Source organism: Ranitomeya variabilis, chromosome 3, assembly GCF_051348905.1.
Source record: "Ranitomeya variabilis isolate aRanVar5 chromosome 3, aRanVar5.hap1, whole genome shotgun sequence".
Taxonomy (NCBI): Eukaryota; Metazoa; Chordata; class Amphibia; order Anura; family Dendrobatidae; genus Ranitomeya; species Ranitomeya variabilis.
The window spans coordinates 778708458-778728587 of NC_135234.1; the positions used below are offsets into that span (position 1 = coordinate 778708458).

The 20130-nt window shown below is 47.5% G+C and overlaps 1 protein-coding gene across 5 annotated transcripts; it reads right to left on the bottom strand.

The window, feature by feature from the left end:
• Positions 1 to 12748: 12748 nt before the first annotated feature.
• Positions 12749 to 19611, bottom strand: LOC143818643 (olfactory receptor 52K1-like). Of its 5 annotated transcripts, none has more exons than XM_077299902.1 (5): positions 19549 to 19611; positions 19136 to 19388; positions 18803 to 18989; positions 18380 to 18658; positions 12749 to 13975 (listed from the first exon to the last, which is right to left on the bottom strand). In XM_077299902.1, the coding sequence occupies exons 4-5, from the start codon at positions 18392 to 18394 to the stop codon at positions 12989 to 12991; spliced, it is 1002 nt and encodes a 333-aa protein (XP_077156017.1). In that variant the 5' UTR covers positions 18395 to 18658; positions 18803 to 18989; positions 19136 to 19388; positions 19549 to 19611; the 3' UTR covers positions 12749 to 12988. The 5 variants fall into 5 exon arrangements, with proteins under 5 accessions (XP_077156017.1, XP_077156016.1, XP_077156015.1 ...); XM_077299901.1 differs by having other exon boundaries at positions 18380 to 18425; positions 19136 to 19294; positions 19549 to 19607; XM_077299900.1 differs by having other exon boundaries at positions 19136 to 19294; positions 19549 to 19607.
• Positions 19612 to 20130: the final 519 nt, after the last annotated feature.

Sequence of the window (20130 nt, forward strand, 5' to 3'; positions counted from 1 at the left end):
GGGGAGTAGAGAAGGAGATCTTGTGAGGATCGGAGGTTGTGTGTAGGTAAGTACCGGTAGACGAGGTCACAGATGTATGGAGGAGACAGGTTGTGGATGGCTTTGTATGTCATGGTTAGGGTTTTGTACTGGAGTCTCTGGGCAATGGGGAGCCAGTGGAGGGATTGACAGAGGGGAGAGGCCGGGGAATAGCGGAGGGACAGGTGGATTAGTCGGGCAGCAGAGTTTAGAATAGATTGGAGGGGTGCGAGAGTGTTCGAGGGGAGGCCACAGAGCAGGAGGTTGCAGTAGTCAAGGGGAGAGATGATGAGGGAATGGACTAGGGTTTTTGCAGATCCTTGGTTGAGGAATGTACGGATTCGTGAAATATTTTTGAGTTGAAGTCGGCAGGAAGTGGAAAGGGCTTGGATATGTGGTTTGAAGGAGAGATCAGCGTCAAGGATTACCCCGAGGCAGCGAGCTTGTGGGACTGGGGAGAATGGGCAGCCATTTACTGTAATGGATAGGTTCATTGGGGGGGGTCTCGTGAGATGGGGGAAAGATGATGAATTCAGTTTTGTCCATGTTAAGTTTCAGAAATCTAGCGGAGAAGAAGGATGAAATAGTGGACAGACATTGAGGGATTCTGGTTAGTAGGGAGGTGATATCTGGTCCAGAGATGTAGATCTGTGTGTCATCAGCATAGAGATGATACTGAAAACCATGAGATTCTATGAGCTGTCCCAGGCCAAAGGTGTAAATGGAGAAGAGCAGGGGCCCTAGGACTGAACCTTGCGGGACTCCGACAGATAGGGGGCGAGGTGAGGAGGTGGTGTGTGAGTGGGAGACGCTGAATGTCCGGTCTGTTAGGTATGATGAGATCCAGGATAGGGCCAAGTCTGTGATGCCAAGGGATGAGAGCGTCTGTAATAATAGGGAATGGTCCACTGTGTCAAAGGCAGCCGACATGTCCAGGAGGAGGAGGACAGAGTAGTGTCGCTTGCTCTTGGCGGTTAAGAGGTCGTTGGTGACCTTAGTTAGGGCAGTTTCAGTGGAGTGGTGTGACCGGAAGCCAGATTGTAAGTGGTCAAAGAGGGAGCAAGAAGAGAGATGGGAGGACAGTTCAAGGTAAACATGTTGTTTCAGTAGTTTGGAGGCATAAGGGAGAAGTGATATAGGGCGATAGCTAGTGTTGTGAACTCTATTTTTGGGCTCCCTCTAGTGGTCACAAGCGGTACTGTGTAGTGTTGTCTTTCTGCAGGTTGGCAGCATCAGCTGGTTCGTTATCCTTGGCTGGTTTCCTATTTAGCTCACCTGGATACTCAGTTCCTTGCCTGCTATCAATGTATTCAGTGCTCTTCAGATTCCTTGTGACTACCTTGCTCCCAGTCTCTCCAAGACAAGCTAAGTTTTTGTTTGTTCATTTTTTGATTATCAGCATTCATCATGTTTCTTGTCCAGCTTGCTAAAATGTGATTTCCTCGCTTGCTGGTTGCTCTTGGGGACTGAGTTTCTCCCCCCACACCGTTAGTTGGTGCGGGGGTTCTGGAAATCTCAGTGTGGATATTTTGTAAGGGTTTTTTACTGACCGCACAGACCCCTTTTCTATTTTCTGCTATCTAGTATTAGTGGGCCTCATTTGCTGAATCTGCTTTCACCCCTGTGTATGTGCCTTCCTCTTACCTCACCGTTATTATTTGTTGGGGGCTTCTATATCTTTGGGGATTATTTCTCTGGAGGCAAGAGAGGTCTTTCTCTATCTCTAGGGGTAGTTAGTTCCTTAGGCTGGCTCGAGACGTCTAGGATTTTAGGCACGTTCACCGGCTACTTCTAGTGTGTTTGGTTAGGTTCAGATTTGCGGTCAGTCCAGTTTGCCACCTCCCTAGAGCTTGTCCTATGTTTGTTACTTAGCTGGAGTAATTTGTGATCCTCAACCACTAAGGATCATAACAGTATAGCAGGCCAAAAAGTGTTTAATGCATCGCAGAAGTGGGATAAAAAGAAGACTTGAGTACATTTTTTTTTTTTTCTCCTCCCGCTTTTCCTTTGCTGCAGTCTGTTTAGCTTCTTTCATCCCCTTGAACTCTGGGTGGTTTTGAGCTCAGCTGCAGACATGAATGTTCAGACTCTGACTTCTAGTGTGGATCATCTGACTGCACGGGTGCAAAGTATTCAGGATTTTGTTATTCATAGCCCTATGTCAGAACCAAAGATACCCATTCCTGAGTTGTTTTCTGGAGATAGATCTAGGTTTCTAAATTTTAAGAATAATTGTAAGTTATTTCTATCTCTGAGACCTCATTCCTCTGGTGATTCCGCTCAGCAAGTTAAAATTGTTATCTCCTTATTGCGTGGCGACCCTCAAGATTGGGCTTTCTCTCTGGCGCCAGGAGATCCTGCATTGCTTAATGTAGATGCATTTTTTCTGGCTCTTGGACTGCTTTATGAGGAGCCTAATCTTGAGAATTAGGCAGAAAAAGCGCTGCTGGCTATCTCTCAAGGTCAGGATGAAGCAGAGGTGTATTGTCAAAAATTTCGGAAATGGTCGGTGCTTACTCAATGGAATGAGTGTGCCCTGGCTGCAAATTTCAGAGAAGGTCTTTCTGAGGCCGTTAAGAATGTTATGGTGGGGTTTCCCACCCCTACAAGTCTGAGTGATTCTATGGCTTTAGCCATTCAGGTTGATCGGCGTTTGCGGGAGCGCAAATCTGCTCATCCTTTGGCGGTATTTTCTGAACAGAGACCTGAGTCTATGCAATGTGACCGAACTCTGACCAGAATTGAGCGACAAAGTCATAGACGTCAAAATGGGTTGTGCTTTTACTGTGGTGATTCTACTCATGTTATCTCAGCATGCTCTAAACGCTTAAAAAAATTTGCTAAACCTGTCACCATTGGTACTATACAGCCTAAATTCATTTTGTCTGTTACTTTAATTTGTTCTTTGTCATCCTACTCGGTTATGGCTTTTGTGGATTCAGGTGCTGCCCTGAATCTGATGGATTTTTCGTTTGCCAGGCGCTGTGGTTTTGTCCTGGAGCCTTTGGAATTTCCTATTCCTCTGAGGGGAATTGATGCTACGCCATTGGCTGAGAATAAGCCTCAGTATTGGACACAAATGACCATGTGCATGACTCCCGTACATCAGGAGGTGATTCACTTTCTTGTTTTGTCTAATTTGCATGATGTTGTCGTTTTGGGTCTGCCATGGCTGCAGGCTCATAATCCAGTTTTAGATTGGAAAGCTATGTCTGTGTCAAGTTGGGGTTGTCAGGGAATTCATGGCGATACTCCGTTGGTGTCTATTGCTTCTTCCACTCCTTCTGAGGTCCCTGAGTTTTTGTCTGACTACCAGGATGTATTTGATGAGCCCAGGTCCAGTGCCCTGCCCCCTCATAGGGATTGTGTCTGTGCTATAAATTTAATTCCTGGTAGTAAATTTCCTAAGGGACGACTTTTTAATTTGTCTATACCAGAGCATGCTGCGATGCGGAGTTATATAAAGGAGTCTTTGGAGAAGGGACATATTCGCCCATCCTCTTCCCCTCTTGGTGCAGGATTTTTTTTTGTGGCCAAGAAGGACGGTTCTTTGAGACCTTGTATAGATTATCCTCTTCTGAATAAAATCACAGTCAAATTTCAATACCCTTTGCCACTATTGTCTGATTTGTTTGCTCGGATTAAGGGTGCCAGTTGGTTCACCAAGATAGATCTCCGTGGTGCGTATAATCTTGTGCGCATTAAGCAGGGAGATGAATGGAAAACAGCATTTAATACGCCTGAAGGCCATTTTGAGTACTTGGTGATGCCTTTTGGACTCTCTAATGCTCCTTCTGTGTTTCAGTCCTTCATGCATGACATCTTCCGAGAATATCTGGATAAATTTATGATTGTTTATCTGGATGACATTTTGGTCTTTTCTGATGATTGGGAGTCCCATGTGAAGCAGGTCAGGATGGTGTTTCAGGTCCTGCGTGCTAATGCTTTATTTGTGAAGGGCTCAAAATGCCTCTTCGGAGTACAGAAGGTCTCCTTTTTAGGTTTTATTTTTTCTCCTTCTACTGTGGAGATGGACCCAGTCAAGGTCCAGGCTATTCATGACTGGACTCAGCCTACATCTGTTAAGAGTCTTCAGAAGTTCTTGGGTTTTGCTAATTTTTACCGTCGTTTCATCGCTAATTTTTCTAGCGTGGTTAAACCTTTGACGGATTTGACCAAGAAGGGTTCTGATGTGACTAATTGGTCTCCTGCGGCCGTGGAGGCCTTTCGGGAGCTGAAGCACCGGTTTTCTTCAGCTCCAGTCTTATGTCAGCCAGATGTCTCTCTCCCCTTCCAGGTCGAGGTTGATGCTTCTGAGATTGGAGCAGGGGCTGTTTTGTCGCAGAGAAGCTCTGATGGCTCTGTGATGAAGCCATGTGCTTTCTTTTCAAGAAAGTTTTCGCCTGCCGAGCGGAATTATGATGTTGGTAATCGGGAGTTGTTGGCTATGAAGTGGGCATTTGATGAGTGGCGACATTGGCTCGAAGGAGCTAAACATCGTGTGGTGGTCTTGACTGATCACAAAAATCTGATTTATCTTGAATCTGCCAAGTGCCTGAATCCTAGACAGGCTCGTTGGTCGTTGTTTTTCTCCCGTTTCAACTTCGTGGTCTCATACCTGCCTGGTTCGAAGAACGTGAAAGCTGATGCACTTTCTAGGAGTTTTGTGCCTGACTCTCCGGGAGTTTCTGAGCCGGCTGGTATTCTCAGAGAGGGAGTGATTTTGTCTGCCATTTCCCCAGATTTGCGACGAGTGCTGCAGAAATTTCAGGCGGATAGACCTGACCGTTGTCCACCAGAGAGACTGTTTGTCCCGGATAGATGGACCAGCAGAGTTATTTCCGAGGTCCATTCTTCGGTGTTGGCGGGTCATCCTGGGATTTTTGGTACCAGAGATTTGGTGGCTAGGTCCTTCTGGTGGCCTTCCTTGTTGCGGGATGTGCGTTCCTTTGTGCAGTCTTGTGGGATTTATGCTCGGGCTAAGCCTTGCTGTTCTCGTGCCAGCGGTTTGCTTTTGCCTTTGCCTGTTCCGAAGAGGCCTTGGACGCACATTTCCATGGATTTTATTTCGGATCTTCCAGTATCTCAGAAAATGTCTGTCATCTGGGTGGTGTGTGATCGTTTTTCCAAGATGGTCCATTTGGTGCCCTTGCCTAAGTTGCCTTCTTCCTCCGATTTGGTTCCTCTATTTTTTCAGAATGTGGTTCGCTTGCACGGCATTCCTGAAAATATTGTGTCTGATAGAGGATCCCAGTTTGTGTCCAGGTTTTGGCGGACTTTTTGTGCTAAGATGGGCATTGATTTGTCTTTTTCGTCGGCCTTCCATCCTCAGACAAATGGCCAAACCGAGCGAACTAATCAGACGTTGGAGACTTATTTGAGATGTTTTGTTTCTGCTGATCAGGATGATTGGGTGACTTTTTTGCCATTGGCCGAGTTTGCCCTTAATAATCGGGCTAGTTCTGCTACTTTGGTTTCGCCTTTTTTCTGCAATTCTGGTTTCCATCCTCGTTTTTCCTCGGGTCAGGTTGAGTCTTCTGATTGTCCTGGGGTGGATTCTGTGGTGGATAGGTTGCAGCAGATTTGGAACCATGTGGTGGACAATTTGAGGTTGTCACAGGAGAAGGCTCAGCGCTTTGCCAACCGCCGCCGCGGTGTGGGTCCCCGACTTCGTGTTGGGGATTTGGTGTGGCTGTCTTCTCGGTATGTTCCTATGAAGGTCTCCTCTCCTAAATTCAAGCCTCGCTTCATCGGTCCTTATAAGATCTTGGAAATCCTTAACCCGGTGTCTTTTCGTTTGGATCTCCCAGCATCGTTTGCCATTCATAATGTGTTCCATAGGTCTTTGTTGCGGAGGTATGTGGTACCTGTGGTTCCTTCTGTTGAGCCTCCTGCTCCGGTGCTGGTTGAGGGCGAATTGGAGTACGTGGTGGAGAAGATTTTGGATTCTCGTATCTCTAGACGGAGGCTTCAGTATTTGGTTAAGTGGAAGGGCTATGGTCAGGAAGATAATTCCTGGGTTGTCGCCTCTGATGTTCATGCGGCCGATTTGGTTCGTGCCTTCCACGCGGCTCATCCTGATCGCCCTGGGGGTCTTGATGAGGGTTCGGTGACCCCTCCTCAAGGGGGGGGGGGTACTGTTGTGAACTCTATTTTTGAGCTCCCTCTAGTGGTCACAAGCGGTACTGTGTAGTGTTGTCTTTCTGCAGGTTGGCAGCATCAGCTGGTTCGTTATCCTTGGCTGGTTTCCTATTTAGCTCACCTGGATACTCAGTTCCTTGCCTGCTATCAATGTATTCAGTGCTCTTCAGATTCCTTGTGACTACCTTGCTCCCAGTCTCTCCAAGACAAGCTAAGTTTTTGTTTGTTCATTTTTTGATTATCAGCATTCATCATGTTTCTTGTCCAGCTTGCTAAAATGTGATTTCCTCGCTTGCTGGTTGCTCTTGGGGACTGAGTTTCTCCCCCCACACCGTTAGTTGGTGCGGGGGTTCTGGAAATCTCAGTGTGGATATTTTGTAAGGGTTTTTTACTGACCGCACAGACCCCTGTTCTATTTTCTGCTATCTAGTATTAGTGGGCCTCATTTGCTGAATCTGCTTTCACCCCTGTGTATGTGCCTTCCTCTTACCTCACCGTTATTATTTGTTGGGGGCTTCTATGTCTTTGGGGATTATTTCTCTGGAGGCAAGTGAGGTCTTTCTCTCTCTCTAGGGGTAGTTAGTTCCTTAGGCTGGCTCGAGACGTCTAGGATTTTAGGCACGTTCACCGGCTAATTCTAGTGTGTTTGGTTAGGTTCAGATTTGCGGTCAGTCCAGTTTGCCACCTCCCTAGAGCTTGTCCTATGTTTGTTACTTAGCTGGAGTAATTTGTGATCCTCAACCACTAAGGATCATAACAAGCTAGATACAGAGGATGGGTCAAGAGAGGGCTTTTTGAGGATAGGTGTGATGGAGGCATGTTTAAAGCTTGAGGGGAAAACACCAGTTGTTAGTGATAGGTTGTAGAGATGGGTTAGGGTTGGGATGAAGACTGTGGTGAGGTTTGGGATGAAGTGGGAAGGGATCGGGTCAAGTGCACAGGTGGTGAGATGCGATCTTGAGAGTAGAGTGGAGAGTTGATCTTCTGTAATGGTGGAGAAGTTGGTTTTGGAGGTGGAGGGCTGGGAAGTCAGGAGGAAGGGCTCTGGGGCTTGTTGACCAAAACTGTCTCTGATGCTATCAATCTTCTGCTTGAAAAATGAGGCAAAGTCTTCAGCTGAGATAAGTGGGGAGGGAGGAGGTGCTGGGGGGCGGAGGAGAGAATTGAAGGTGTTGAATAACTGTTTAGGGTTGTGAGACAGGGAGGATATGAGAGATGAGAAGTAGGTTTGTTTAGCTGTGGCGAATGTGGTCTTGAAAGTAGTGAGGGACTGTTTGAATGCGATGAAGTGGTCATTGGAGTGGGATCTTTTCCATCTGCGCTCAGCAGCCCTGGAAGCTCGCCTCAGTTCAGTACATGATAAGATCCTGTCTGCAGTCACCACTAGGGGGAGCTCCCTGTATACAGAGATACATGATAAGATCCTGTCTGCAGCCACCACTAGGGGGAGCTCCCTGTATACAGAGATACATGATAAGATTCTGTCTGCAGTCACCACTAGGGGGAGCTCCCTGTATACAGAGATACATGATAAGATCCTGCCTGCAGCCACCACTAGGGGGAGCTCCCTGTATACAGAGATACATGATAAGATCCTGTCTGCAGCCACCACTAGGGGGAGCTCCCTGCATACAGAGATACATAAGATCCTGTCTGCAGTCACCACTAGGGGGAGCTCCCTGTATACAGAGATACATGATAAGATCCTTTCTGCAGTCACCACTAGGGGGAGCTCCCTGTATACAGAGATACAGGATAAGATTCTGTCTGCAGTCAGCACTAGGGGGAGCTCCCTGTATACAGAGATACATGATAAGATCCTGTCTGCAGTCACCACTAGGGGGAGCTCCCTGTATACAGAGATACAGAATAATATCCTGTCTGCAGTCACCATTAAGGGAAGCTCCTTGTATACAGAGATACAGGATAAGATCCTGTCTGCAGTCACCACTAGGGGGAGCTCCCTGTATACAGATACATGATAAGATCCTGTCTGCAGTCACCACTAGGGGGAGCTCCCTGTATACAGAGATACATGATAAGATTCTGTCTGCAGTCACCACTAGGGGAAGCTCCCTGTATACAGAGATACATGATAAGATCCTGTCTGCAGTCACCACTAGGGGGAGCTCCCTGTATACAGATACATGATAAGATCCTGTCTGCAGCCACCACTAGGGGGAGCTCCCTGTATACAGAGATGCATGATAAGATCCTGTCTGCAGTCACCACTAGGGGGAGCTCCCTGTATACAGAGATACAGGATAAGATCCTGTCTGCAGCCACCACTAGGGGGAGCTCCCTGTATACAGAGATACATGATAAGATACTATCTGCAGTCACCACTAGGGGGAGCTCCCTGTATACAGATACATGATAAGATCCTGTCTGCAGTCACCACTAGGGGGAGCTCCCTGTATACAGAGATACATGATAAGATCCTGTCTGCAGCCACTACTAGGGGGAGCTCCCTGTATACAGAGATACATAAGATCCTGTCTGCAGTCACCACTAGGGGGAGCTCCCTGTATATAGAGATACATGATAATATCTGTCTGCAGTCACCACTAGGGGGAGCTCCCTGTATACAGAAATACATGATAAGATTCTGTCTGCAGTCACCACTAGGGGGAGCTCCCTGTATACAGAGATACATGATATGATCCTGTCTGCAGCCACCACTAGGGGGAGCTCCCTGTATACAGAAATACATGATAAGATCCTGTCTGCAGTCACCACTAGGGGGAGCTCCCTGTATACAAGTGTAATAGAGTGAAGGGTTGAGTATGTCACCACGGAACAGACAGACCAACTGTTGAAGGGGATTTATTAACAGGGGTAAAATTCTCCTCGCAGGGAGTAAACAGGGGGTTAATGGAGTCAAACAGTAAAACAGTAAACAATTAAGCGGAATCAAAAGGGTTAACGAGTGTTCTGGTAACTTATCAGCCCAGGGAGGTCCTGACTGGAGGGTCCTTATTTCCCAATGTGGATACAGTCACCAGCAGGGCTTGAGATCCTGAAGTCTCTTCTGTGTCTCCTGGAAAGTCCGGGGTTAAGCCTCTGCAGCCTGTTCTTCTCAAAGTGAAACTGGAACCAGGAAATAGCACAGCCTCCGTCACTGCTGCAGGAGCCTCTGTGTACCAGGCTGACAGTCTCTCTGTAATAACGCTGTCACACACACACTGGGCAGTTACTTATCACACTCAGGGATCTTTGCTTGTCACTGAGGTCACCAGGGCTGCACAGTCACTGTCTCTGATTCAGGAGGCTTCCAAATCTACACCCCCACATCCAGCCTTCACTCTGGTGGGTATCTCAGCCTCAGTGCCCTCACGGGGAGCACTACTTTTAGGGGAGCACGGCGCTGCAGCCTGCCCTCTCTTTGGCGCGCTGCCTTCTCTCTGCTCTCCTGCTCTTTTCTGACCACTCCCCTCTCTCTTCCCAGCAGTCCCCTGGTCCCCTCTGTCCAGGGCAGAACGTCTTCCCCCCAACAACCCAGCTGTCTGACTATGTGGTTCCAGGCAAGGAGCAGGGAAAGCAACCTCCTTACACAAAGATACAGAATAATATCCTGTCTGCAGCCACCACTAGGGGGAGCTCCCTGTACACAGAGAAACATGATAAGATCCTGTCTGCAGTCACCACTAGGGGGAGCTCCCTGTATACAGAGATACATGATAAGATTCTGTCTGCAGTCACCAGTAGGGGGAGCTCCCTGTATACAGAGATACATGATAAGATTCTGTCTGCAGTCACCAGTAGGGGGAGCTCCATGTATACAGAGATACATGATAAGATCCTTTCTGCAGTCACCACTAGGGGGAGCTCCCTGTGTGCAGAGATACATGATAAGATCCGGTCTGCAGTCTTCACTAGGGGGAGCTCCCTGTATACAGAAATACATGATAAGATTCTGTCTGCAGTCACCAGTAGGGGGAGCTCCCTGTATACAGAGATACATGATAAGATCTTGTCTGCAGTCACCACTAGGGGGAGTTCCCTGTATACAGAGATACATGATAAGATCCTGTCTGCAGTCACCACTAGGGGGAGCTCCCTGTATACAGAGATACATGATAAGATCCTGTCTCCAGTCACCACTAGGGGGAGCTCCCTGTATACAGAGATACATGATAAGATCCTGTCTGCAGTCACCACTAGGGGGAGCTCCCTGTATACAGATACATGATAAGATCCTGTCTGCAGTCACCACTAGGGGGAGCTCCCTGTATACAGAGATACATGATAAGATCCTGTCTGCAGTCACCACTAGGGGGAGCTCCCTGTATACAGAGATACATGATAAGATCCTGTCTCCAGTCACCACTAGGGGGAGCTCCCTGTATACAGAGATACATGATAAGATCCTGTCTGCAGTCACCACTAGGGGGAGCTCCCTGTATACAGATACATGATAAGATCCTGTCTGCAGTCACCACTAGGGGGAGCTCCCTGTATACAGACATACATGATAAGATCCTGTCTCCAGTCACCACTAGTGTTGAGCATTCCGATGCTGCAAGTATCGGGTATCGGCCGATACTTGCTGTATCGGAATTTCCGATACCGAGATCCGATATTTTTGTGATATCGGGTATCGGTATCGAAACAACATTAATGTAAAAATGTGTAAAAGAAAGAATTAAAATAAAAAATATCGCTATACTCACCTGTCCGACGCAGCCTGGACCTCAGCGAAGGAACCGGCAGCGTTGTTTGTTTAAAATTCGCGCTTTTACTTGGTTACGTGAATTCCCGGCTTGTGATTGGTCAGGGCGGCCATGTTGCCGGGACGCGGACCAATCACAGCAAGCCGTGACGAAATTACGTCACGGCTTGCTGTGATTGGTCCGCGTCCCGGCAACATGGCCGCCATTAACCAATCACAAGCCGTGACGTCACGGGAGGCTGGACTTGCGCACTTTTTAAAAAACGCGCGTGTCCAGCCTCCAGTGACGTCCCGGCTTATGATTGGTCACGGCGCCATGTTGCCGGGACGCGGACCAATCACAGTAAGCCGTGACGAAATTACGTCACGGCTTGCTGTGATTGGTCCGCGTCCCGGCAACATGGACGCCATTAACCAATCACAAGCCGTGACGTCACGGGAGGCTGGACACGCGCGTTTTTTAAAAAGTGCGCAAGTCCAGCCTCCCGTGACGTCACGGCTTGTGATTGGTTAATGGCGGCCATGTTGCCGGGACGCGGACCAATCACAGCAAGCCGTGACGTAATTTCGTCACGGCTTGCTGTGATTGGTCCGCGTCCCGGCAACATGGCCGCCCTGACCAATCACAAGCCGGGAATTCACGTAACCAAGTAAAAGCGCGAATTTTAAACAAACAACGCTGCCGGTTCCCTCGCTGAGGTCCCGGCTGCGTCGGACAGGTGAGTATAGCGATATTTTTTATTTTAATTCTTTCTTTTACACATTTATATGGTTCCCAGGGCCTGAAGGAGAGTTTCCTCTCCTTCAGACCCTGGGAACCATCAGGAATACCGTCCGATACTTGAGTCCCATTGACTTGTATTGGTATCGGGTATCGGTATCGGATTGGATCCAATACTTTGCCGGTATCGGCCGATACTTTCCGATACCGATACTTTCAAGTATCGGACGGTATCGCTCAACACTAGTCACCACTAGGGGGAGCTCCCTGTATACAGAGATACATGATAAGATCCTGTCTGCAGCCACCACTAGGGGGAGCTCCCTGTATATAGAGATACATGATAAGATCCTGTGCAGTCACCACTAGGAGGAGCTCCCTGTATACAGAGATACATGATAAGATACTGTCTGCAGTCACCACTAGGGGGAGCTCCCTGTATACAGAGATACATGATAAGATCCTGTCTGCAGTCACCACTAGGGGGAGCTCCCTGTATACAGAGATACATGATAAGATCCTGTCTGCAGCCACTACTAGGGGGAGCTCCCTGTATACAGAGATACATGATAAGATCCTGTCTGCAGTCACCACTAGGGGGAGCTCCCTGTATACAGAGATACATGATAAAATCCTGTCTCCAGTCACCACTAGGGGGAGCTCCCTGTATACAGAGATACATGATAAGATCCTGTCTGCAGCCACCACTAGGGGGAGCTCCCTGTATACAGAGATACATGATAAGATCCTGTCTGCAGTCACCACTAGGGGGAGCTCCCTGTATACAGAGATACATGATAAGATCCTGTCTGCAGCCACCACTAGGGGGAGCTCCCTGTATACAGAGATACATGATAAGATCCTGTCTGCAGCCACCACTAGGGGGAGCTCCTGTACACAGAGAAACATGATAAGATTTTGTCTGTAGCCACCACTAGGGGGAGCTCCCTGTATACAGAGATACATGATAAGATCCTGTCTGCAGTCACCACTAGGGGGAGCTCCTGTACACAGAGAAACATGATAAGATTTTGTCTGTAGCCACCACTAGGGGGAGCTCTCTGTATACAGAGAAACATGATAAGATTTTGTCTGTAGCCATCACTAGGGGGAGCTCATATATTTTATAACAGTTCATTTTTTCTTGTATATACCTGTGGTTGAAAAATGAAATCTGAGTGAGATGGATGAAATTGCTTCAGTTTTATTTTAATGCAGCTTTGTAAGCAATATTTATAATAAATAATAATAATAATAATATATAAATATTTCCTACATGATCTAGTTCCTGTGGCCACTGTGTGTAGGTGACTTTAGATTCCAGTCCCACTAGCAATATTAGTAAAACCTTTTTAATGACAGGATGTGCATACTCCTTTTTGGAACCCTACTTTATGTTCTAGCACTATGTAGGCATGCTGAGGCTTATTGTCCCTCTAGTTATTGCATCGTCCCACCTTTCGTGAGGTTAAGACACTCTCACTCATTTTCTTTAAGCTCAGCCGGATCTCCTTGACTCGGACTCCATAAATGATGGGGTTGATGGTGGCTGGGAACAAGAAGTAGATGGCACTGGTTAAGTTCTGTATATCTACGGAGACTGAGGTCTCCAGCCGATATATGAGTGCCGATAAAATGCTGCTGGCATAGATAATCAGAGCCACGAAAATGTGGGAGCTGCATGTGTTTAGGGCTTTGCTTCTTGACTGTTTTAGGACAAACATAGCAGTGTGGAGGATAGTGAGGTAGGAGATGAGGAGAAGACTTCCATCCACCACTGTTATCGCCATCCTTACAATCAATCCAATGGCCTGGATTCCGGAGATGTCTCCACAGGCCAACTTCAAGAGTCCCATGTTCTCACAGACGAAATTAAGAATAACATTTGATTTACAAAACTTGACCCGGGAGTCCAGATAAATGATTGGAGTCATGAGTACGACACTTCTGGCCAAACTAACCCAAGTCAACTGGCTTAGAAAACGATTGGTCATGATGTCGTGGTATCGCAAAGGTTTACAGATGGCCACGTATCTGTCCAGAGCCATTAACAGGATGACGGTGGACTCAAATGTGACGATGACGTAGATGAACCACATCTGTACCAGGCAGCCACTCAGGGTGATCCGGTTCAGGTCAAAAACCAAACCCAAGATAAACTTTGGCATGAAGGTGGTGGTGCATGCGACATTCACCAGAAACAGGAGACCGATGAGCAGATACATGGGAGATTGCAGAGTCATATCTACTAAGATCCTGTAGACCATGACACCATTACTGACCATTATGTGTGCGTATATGAGAAAAAAAGGGATGAAGAGCAAGCTCCTGTGATCTGTGATGCCGGAGAACCCAGCGAACAGGAAGCTACTGTGGCTCACATTCGGGTTCCCAGTGAAGATCTCCATGAAATAGGATTCCTCCTGTAGAGAAACCAAGAATGACATTAATTCTGGTGGACAAAATATAATCAATTATTATTTGTTGTGTGTATAAAAAAAGATTACCGTCTCTCATCAACCTGTGGTCACCATCCAGTCTAATTAGAGCCAGTGAGGGTCAGCTGAGGACCATATTCATCTATTAGAACTGCTGCACTACCGTTTAGAGCTTTTGATCTGTGAAGTCCCACAGGATACTTCACCTGTTTTTTGTAGATCTAAAAAAAGTACTGGGGCTATAGAGTTTGTGGCAGAATTGTCAGAGCTGTCGGTGTAGGCTGAGATATAGGTATGTGTAGAGCTATAGGATGAGTTATTAGCATGGGTTGAGCTATAGGTAGAGCTATCCGCATGGGTAGAGCTAGGGGTGGAGCTATCAGCCTATGCAGAGCTATTAGTGTAGGTATCAGCATGGGCGGAGCTATAGGTAGAGTTATCTGTATGGGTAAAGCTAGGGGTGGAGCTATCAGCCTATGCAGAGCTATTAGTGTAGGTATCAGCATGGGCGGAGCTATAGGTAGAGTTATCTGTATGGGTAAAGCTAGGGGTGGAGCTACCAGCCTATGCAGAGCTATTAGTGTAGGTATAAGCATGAGTGGAGCTATAGCTTTGAGCTATCATAATGGGAAGAGTTATAGTTGGAGCTATCAGCCTATGCAGAGCTATTGGTGAAGCCATCAGCATGGGTGGAGCTATAGGTTTGAGCTATCAGCATAGTTGGAGCTATTGGTGAAGCCATCATCATGGGTGGAAGTACAGATTTGAGCTATCATCATGGGTAGGATTATTGGTCAATCCATCAGCATGGACAGTGCTATGTTTGAACTATTACCATGGTTAGGCTACGTTCACATTAGCGTTCGGCGCCGCAGCGTCGCCGCATGCGTCATGCACCCCTATATTTAACATGGGGGCGCATCGACATGCGTTGCACTTGCGTTTTGTGACGCATGCGTCACTGTGGTGCATGCGTCAGGGCGCAGAGGACGCAGCAAGTTGCAGTTTTTTCTGCGCCCAAAACCATGCAAAAATGGACGCATGCGTCACAAAACGCTGCGTTGTGCATGCGTTTACATTTGCGTTGTGCGTTGCGTCGCTGACGCTGCAGAATCCGCACAAAGAATTGACATGCTGTGGAAAGTAAACCGCTGCGTTTTCGTGCAGTATTTTCCACACTGTGGGCACTGCGGATTTGGTTTTCCATAGTTTTACATGGTACTGTACAACGCATGGAAAACTGCTGTGAATCCACAGGGCCAATTCCGCAACGTGTGCACATACCCTAAAAAAGTCCCCGGGTGTGGTGCCCACGCTGACAGAAGTTGCCTCTTCCAAATAAGTGGGGGTGAGAGAAAGGTGGACAGCACAGAAATGTCATCTCTGTTCATGATGGACTGATTATTGGGAGAAGATTGGAAAGTCTCCATCTTTAATGGACACATGGGCCAGAGTCGGGCCCAGCGCACCGATGGAAATGGTCTGCAGCCAATTCATGTAAAGAATGGCCGATGGTTATGGTGGCTGTCACATTCTCCGAGTCTCGTTACCTCTGGGGGCGCATTATGCTAAACAGGGGTGGGGGCCAAAAGCGACAGTTACCGTCCATCGACCTGACAAGTGGGCAGGTCCATGAGATGTCACATGATCACAGCGATGGCATCACCAATAAGGTTTGCAGTTGTGCCATTGGGGTAGTCTTGGATATTCGCCCGTCCGTCTCTGCTCTCTCTGTGGGGTAAGAACCCCAAAATATTCACGTCCCCCCCTGTGCTGGAAGTGGAGAACATCCGGGCGATGTCCTGGCTCCACATCATCGCTGGTAATGGATCCATGTGTGATAACTTGCGGAGAACACGCAGTGTCACTGCTGCCATCGGCTCAGAGTCCCCGCGCTCGTTATCACCCGTCCCTGGGGCAGAACTAATTAGTTATATCCTCCATCTCCTGCCTATAAATAACAGGCTGCAGGTGTGAGGCTCCTCGGGGCACAAGGGGTTAAAAAAAGATCAATATCTATTTCATTAGGTCATAATATTTAATATCAAATGTATTCATCTGATGAATTGTTCTTTGTATGGTCACGCCCCTCCAATAAATATGTGAACCCCATCACTGAGACAAGAAGGAAATAGGAGTGATACATGGAAACTCCGAGAGGCTCGATCTGACAAACTAATGCAACCACTATTGCCTATAATACCGCCATACAGTGGCATATAACTATTAATACCGCCATACAGTGACACAACTGTTAATACCGCCATACAGTGACATGTAGTGGTCAGATACCATGAGTACACAGGAGATCTGCAGAGTATTACACCCACAGACTATACAATCACCAATATAACCAATAATACCGCCATACAGTGACACAGCTGTTAATACCGCCATACAGTGACATATATTGGTCAGATACCAGGTGTACACAGGAGATCTGCAGAGTATTACACCCCACAGACTATACAAGCCCCAATATAACCTATAATGCCGCCATACAGTGACATATATTGGTCAGATACCAAGTGTACACAGGAGATCTGCAGAGTATTACACCCCACAGACTATGCAAGCCCCAATATAACCTATAATGCCGCCATACAGTGACATACAGTGGTCAGATATCAGGAGTGCACAGGAGATCTGCAGAGTATTACACCCACAGACTATACAAGCACAAATATAACCTATAATACCGCCATACAGTGACATGTAGTGATCAGATACCAGGTGTACACAGGAGATCTGCAGAGTATTACACCCCACAGACTATGCAAGCCCCAATATAACCTATAATACCGCCATACAGTGACATACAGTGGTCAGATATCAGGAGTGCACAGGAGATCTGCAGAGTATTACACCCACAGACTATACAAGCACAAATATAACCTATAATACCGCCATACAGTGACATGTAGTGATCAGATACCAGGTGTACACAGGAGATCTGCAGAGTATTACACCCCACAGACTATGCAAGCCCCAATATAACCGATAATACCGCCATACAGTGACATACAGTGGTCAGATACCAGGTGTACACAGGAGATCTGCAGAGTATTACACCCCACAGACTATACAAGCACCAATATAACCTATAATACCGCCATACAGTGACATGTAGTGGTCAGATACCAGGTGCCATACTGTGACCATATAAAGGTCAGATACCCGGCAGACAATAGTGAACACATCGCTGATGAGATGCGGTGACATAATGCAGATCTCTCTCTCTCGTCTTCTGTGACTGCAGACAGTCTCTTTCCTTTTGTTCTCCTTCTGGCCCAGACCGATATGACGACTTCTTACTTTTCAGTCAATAAATATCAGTTCAGACCACAGACGAGCCTCGTATCTGAATTCGGACTCCAGACCAGACCCCAAAATGAATCCACACCCCAGACCAGACCCCCAAAGTCTACCCGGTACATACAGATGGATAGATTGTCTGCACTGGACACATTGTAACAACATCTCAGCTGTGAGAAGTATTAGCAAAGGTTCTAGTCTCTGATTAGAAGAATGTCGCCATTCACTAGTAGCAAGTAGAGATCCTGGAAATAGTGTGAGATATAAGCAGTTGCAGATCCCCTCAGTCCAGAGCGGACCGTCCCCCTGAACTATGGCAACCTATAGTTAATGGGTCCTCCACCCAGTGCCAGTCCTGAGGCGCCTGGATCTCAGGGTATCTCAGAGAGCGGATGATGGATGGTCTATTCTGGAGTTGGGTGGGGTTCCTCCTTACATTAGAGGCTGACTCCGTGGCAGGGAAGCAGCCCCACTCGTCTCCAGGGTATCGGGGCAGATAGTTGCACTAATCGTCTCGCTCCAGGGACCTCATTGTTTTCTCTGCTTTGTTCCTCTGGGATCTGGATCTCATTATCAGGATGATGATTAGCAGATAATTTCACACATCATCCCCTGGGCTGGAAATGAACATGCGGCTGTGCACTGCGGTGGCGGTATGTACCGTGACCCTGCAGTATATGGGGGGTATGTACCGTGACCCTGCAGTATATGGGGGCTCCTGAAGCTACAAAGGATGTGTGCAAGTCATAGAGCAACAATCCCTGTAGACCCTCGTTGTGGCCGCCCCTAACAATTTACTCTTTTTGGTTTGGCATCTGACACCCAGAAAAAGGTTTCTTATGAGCTGTAAATTGTCCTCGTTCCTGGAATTCAGCCCACGAGTCTCCAAAATGTTCAGACATAAATCAACACTTTGGACCAAAACAACAACCATGGAGAGCCACATAGTGATCTGAGTGCAGCAGTAGTCCTACATAGCATGTTTCTGGTCACTAGGGTCCTACAGAACCCATAAATCGTTATATGGTGTCCATCATTCACCGACCTTCACCACTCATCTCTCCGAGCACTGACCTGTGGTGTCTTCATACTCTTCTGTCATCTTATTGTGGACCTCTATCTATAAATAAAGAGCGATCAACATCAAGAGACCATGATCCTCCGCGACCATGGAGAGCCACATAGTGATCCCAAAGCAGAAATAGTCCTTCATAGCATGTTCCTGGTCACTAGAGTCCTACGGGGCCCGTAAATCGCTATATGGTGTCCATCATTCACCGACCTTCACCACTCATAGCTCCGAGCACTGACCTGTGGTGTCTTCCTACTCTTCTGTCATTTTATTGTGGACCTCTATAAATAAAGAGCGATCAACATCAAGAGACCCTGACCCTCCGCAATGTTCCACAAGATAGAAGGACTACTCTCCTACATATAGAAACCCATCCATTGCCACTGCTCAGTGTATTGAGCTAATGAGGGATTTAGGAGGATTACCTTCTCTGTGTAAGGCGAGGCACCGTCCTGGACATGGACCAAGCCCTCTCAGTGGTCAGTCCGAAAGCCACCAAAGTATGTATGAGTCTTGCAGATCTAGATGAGACTTTTCTTCATGTTGACTCAGTTTCTCCTTCTCCACAAGGCGAGACCCCTCCCGATCCGCATGGACTGCAGCACAAAGATTCTGACAAACACCATCAAATCCTCGTGAACGGTGCAGCTGCAGGACTGGACCCATGCTAATCCCACCCATGTACGGAGTGACCCATGAGACAAGGAGCATGGCCCACCAAGTCATGCTCAGGGTTTGGGGGCTCAGATCTGTCTTACCTGGCACGTTATAGTCACAATGGTTGTGTTCTCTCCTCAGTCCTCAATGTTCTTCTCTCCTTCAGCTTCTCTCGCATGTGTAGATGATGGGTGGATAATCTCGGAGAGGTGGAGATGTTAGGGAGGTCTTCAGATCCACTTGTTGCTGAGTAATAAGACCTAAGGGAATGGTGTGTGAATTATCAGGGGCTTTTATAGAGGCTTCATAGGCACATTCTCCAGGTGCATGGTACTTCTTATACTGAATATAGCTCTACGAAACATACACGAGAATATGGCACTGATAGCGGGAAAACATACAGGAGAACACAGTACTGGTCATGGGAATACATATAAGAAAATACAACACTGCTCGTGAGAAAACATACAGGAGGTTACGCCGGCCACTAGCACACCTCCTAAGTGCTACTCACCGCGTCTCTCTCTGATCCACCCAGTACCTGACCATCACACCGAGTGGTCTGGTTCTCTGCTGGTCATAGAGGGGCGCTGCTGAACTCTGCAGGAATTTGTATTCATCCTGTCCTGCAGAGATCTGCTTCCCCGGCCTATCACCTGCCAGCAAGTGCTATATCAGGCGACTCTTAGGTTCTTAGTAGCTCTGTCTCTAGTTCCTGAATTGGCATATTACTGTTTAGTTCCACCTGTTATCAACCCTGCTTGCCTTCTCGTTTATCCTATTTAGTGATGAGCGAGTGTACTCGTTGCTCGGGTTTTCCACAGCACGCTTGGGTGACCTCCGAGTATTTATGACTGCTCGGAGATTTAGTTTTCATCGTGGCAGCTGAATGATTTACAGCTACTAGCCAGCTTGATTACATGTGGGGATTCCCTAGCAACCAGGCAACCCCCACATGTACTTGGAGCGCCCCCAGACGCAGGGCCGCGGGGTACTCGGTACCGGGCTTTTCTGTCTCAGTTCTGGGGTTGTCACGGTGGCTAGACCCGGTCCGTGACCTTGCTAAGGGGCGTCCAATGAAAGGTGTAATAATGGT